The 3,494-nt window shown below is 45.6% G+C and overlaps 1 protein-coding gene across 3 annotated transcripts in view; it reads left to right on the top strand.

Annotated features, from left to right (window-relative positions):
* The first annotated feature begins 832 nt into the window (after window positions 1-832).
* Window positions 833-3,494, top strand: part of LOC113455427 (zinc finger protein 431-like) — a 16,263-nt gene continuing 13,601 nt past the window's right edge. For all 3 annotated transcript variants that reach the window (XR_003378069.1, XM_026785353.1, XM_013350709.2), the window contains exon 1: window positions 833-958. Coding sequence is in view for 2 of the 3 variants with exons in the window: in XM_026785353.1 (XP_026641154.1) it covers window positions 956-958 (3 nt within the window). In the remaining variant the exon portion in view is untranslated. The remainder of the gene's footprint in view (window positions 959-3,494) is intronic.

Raw genomic sequence — 3,494 nt, forward strand, 5'->3', positions numbered from 1 at the left:
CTGGTAATCCAATGACCAGCGGACAAACTGGTGAACTCGGAGGGGAGGGCAGGGCTGGGTCGAGTAGAACACAGGAGACCCTGCCACATAAGCTGAAGGGCCCATGCCACCTTTGGGGCTCCTTGAGGCCTGCCCCGTAGGCAGGCACTCACCGCTCTGGGTGGGTAGCCTTAGTGTAGGAGCAGAAACCTGTTCCTGAGCAAAGGACCTTGCAGACCATGCAGGCTTGGGGGCAGTCGTGTGTGAGAAAGACAGCCCTGCAGAAGGAAAACCATAAAATCTTAAGTGAACATCTAGTAAAGGATTCTGGGAAAGGAGACTGCTTAGGAGCCAAGGCTACCTGTTAATCTCGGTACACGAAATAGAGATTGAGGTAGCAATGCCCGGATTCTCACAAATACAAAGGACAAAGAGCAGAACACAGAAAGCATCAAGGCAAAGTCACCGCCAATCACTGAGGATGCCATTCTGAGATGAACGTCTCTGTTGCGCTAGTCTAACCTCAGAACAGACTGGCTCGGAGGAAACATATTTGTGTTTTGATTTTACAAGACGCCACATTCAAGGCATTGCCTTGATTTTCCGAAGAAACTTTAGACACTGTAACAGCGTTGGGACTGTTACATAATACGAAGATCTTTTCAGTTCTGCTGCAACGCCAATATCTGGAGGCCTGGGGCAGTACTGTGCCAGGGGTGGACGCCAGGGCTGGGAAACACTGTGCTGAGCCCCTTTTCAGTACCAGGTCCCTAAGGGAGCTGCGCCTGTCACTCAGATCACACTAGCCAATCAGGGCTCCCAGGCTCACTGCCAGTCAGAACGGGGTGGGCACTTCCGGTCCGCCATACTGTAGGCTCGCGACTCCGGGACTGAGGGAGACTCCTGTGTTCTTTGTGCCGTGCTGTGACCCGCGGTCCGGAGCTGTGGGGAGAGCGGGGCGAGCTCGGAACCCGCCATGGTGAGCGAGGGCCGCCGTCCCCACGCGGGAGGAGCCGCGGGAGCCGGTGTGGGGTCCTCCCGGGGCTGTGGGAACCGGCGGCGGTCGCGGCGCCCGTGTGGTCACCTGAGGTCCCTGAGGTCCCCGCTGTGCCCGCAGCTCCGGGGTCCTGCTGACTCCGAATATCTGCCGTCTGCGGCTGCACAGAACAGGGGACAGGTCCATTGTGTGATGACTTTTTTCTTATCGCTGACGTCACCATGCTGCGCACGCGTCTGAGTATCTGTCATCTCTGCTGTGCAATGGCAGATTCGCTAACTGGCAGAGCCCAAAAGTTCTGCACTTGGCACCGAACATTCCGGTTTGGGATCCGTCTGCAGTTCATCTGTGCTGAGTGTAAAGTCTGTGTCATTAACGTATTTGCATGTGGATTCCAGGGTGGTTCAGTCACGTGTGTTAATAAGGCCAGACTCGCTGGCCTCATGTGTCAAACTTGATTATATTAATTGTGTCTTTATTTCTAAGTTTTCTCTTAGGTTCTCTTGATTTCTTTATTCTTTCCAAACAGTTGTTAGAATGTTCTAAAACAGCTAGTGTTGCATAGTGAGAGTCCCTCTCAAAAAACCTTTAAGATAGGTATGTCTGTGTACCTTTTTTATTTTTATTTTTGAGAAAAGTTCTCTCTGCCTGATATAGGTCATGAAACTAAAATTGAGTTCCCTGCAAAAGCAGTATGTGCCCTTAACAGCTGAGCCATTTCTGCAGCCAGAGATCCAAGCATTAAATCTCTGTAAATTTAAAACAACAGGTGTACTTTTTCAAACATTTAAAAGTTGATCCTTTTATCAATATCAAAACATTTAAATAAGTATGTGGATTATCTTTATGAGAAAAATAAATTCTCATGATACACTTGTAATCTTTAAAAATTATGTTGAAAAGAGTAGTTTTCCTAAAACAAAATCTTTTCTGTTTGTCACCATTCTTTATATATAATTTTTTGAGACTAGGTCTCGCTGTGTAGTCCTAGCTGGTCTTGAAGTCACAGATTTATATGTCTCTGCCTCCCAAGGTTAGGATTAAATCAAAAACCACGATGCCTGTTTACGTTTATAATCTCTATTTACATTTATATAAAATATGTGTTAATAAGAAAAAGTTCCCTTCTAGACATCAATTAAATATGCTTCTTTTTAACATTGACCAGGACTTTGACTATAGGTTTTATTTTCTATTTCTGTTGAGCTTTATTTGTTTGGGTTTTTTTTTTTTCTCTGTAGCTTTTTGGTTCCTGTCCTGGAACTAGCTCTTGTAGTCCAGGCTGGCCTCGAACTCACAGAGATCCGCCTGCCTCTGCCTCCCGAGTGCTGGGATTAAAGGCGTGCACCACCACCGCCCGGCTTGTTTTATTATTTTTTGTGCATGCCTGCATGAGTGAATATGCTTGCCTTCTTTCTCTATGAGGCTAGAATAGGGTCAGATTTGTTGGAGTTACAGGCATGTGAGCCAACTCATCTTTGTGTTGGGAAATCAGGCTCGGGTCCTCTGCAAGAGCAGCACATGGTCTTGATAGCTGAACTGTCTCTGCAGGCCCTGCAGGTTTCTAAAGCTGGTGAGCCACTGCCATTGGAAGATGGTTTTACTTTTCTAATAATGAAAACTTGGCAACCAACACACACCCACTCAGTGCGCCCTCAAAAAAGAGCAGGAGTCACTGTAGAATTCCTGGTCATGGTTGTCATGGCTGTCTTCATGTTCACATGTAAATAAAAAGCTTATGCTTTGAAATTGCCAGATATTTGATGTGCTGGAATGTGAAGATACTTGACTCCAGCAGAGTCATGAGGGAAGGGAAAGGCATCTTCATCCACCCATCACCTTCTGCTTTCTGGTGTTTCTATCAATTGTTTACACGTTATGACAATAGTACCACATGCACCTAGGGCCCAGCCATGAGCTGACAGTAACTGTCCAGACATTATATAATCACCAGTATCATGCGCAGAAATACATGTAGTACATGTATCTTAGTCTGGATTAAATGGCTCTCGTTTTTTTCTTCCTCTGAAGTTAATGCGCAAGGACTGTTCAATTTCATCCCTCCTTCTAGAGTGTTAAACAGATTGGTTAGGGCATAGTCCTTCTTAAGAGCTTCAAACATTCTCTTGAAGTTATTGTTTAGGTCATTTTCTTCTGCTTCATCTATATTTGGTTGTTCAGGTGTTGCTGTTTTAGGGTCTTTAGGTTTTATTAGTGTTGTGTTGCTCTTTGTGGTGTTGCGTGTTACCTTTTCTACTCATCTTTTCCTCTAATAGGTGTAGTTGGGGCTGTCTGAGATTCTGTTGATTAATCTTCTAGGTGCCAGTGAATCCAAAGGTCAGATGGTTGTTCCTCATGGTATAGTCAATGTCACAGTTATAGTTATCCCGTTGGTTACTTCTCTTATTCTTAAAAAATATACCTAGGGGGGCTGGAGAGATGGCTCAGTGGTTAAGAGCATTGCCTGCTCTTCCAAAGGTCCTGAGTTCAATTCCCAGCAACCACATGGTGGCTCACA

Source organism: Microtus ochrogaster, linkage group LG1 (assembly GCF_000317375.1).
Source record: "Microtus ochrogaster isolate Prairie Vole_2 linkage group LG1, MicOch1.0, whole genome shotgun sequence".
Classification (NCBI taxonomy): domain Eukaryota; kingdom Metazoa; phylum Chordata; class Mammalia; order Rodentia; family Cricetidae; genus Microtus; species Microtus ochrogaster.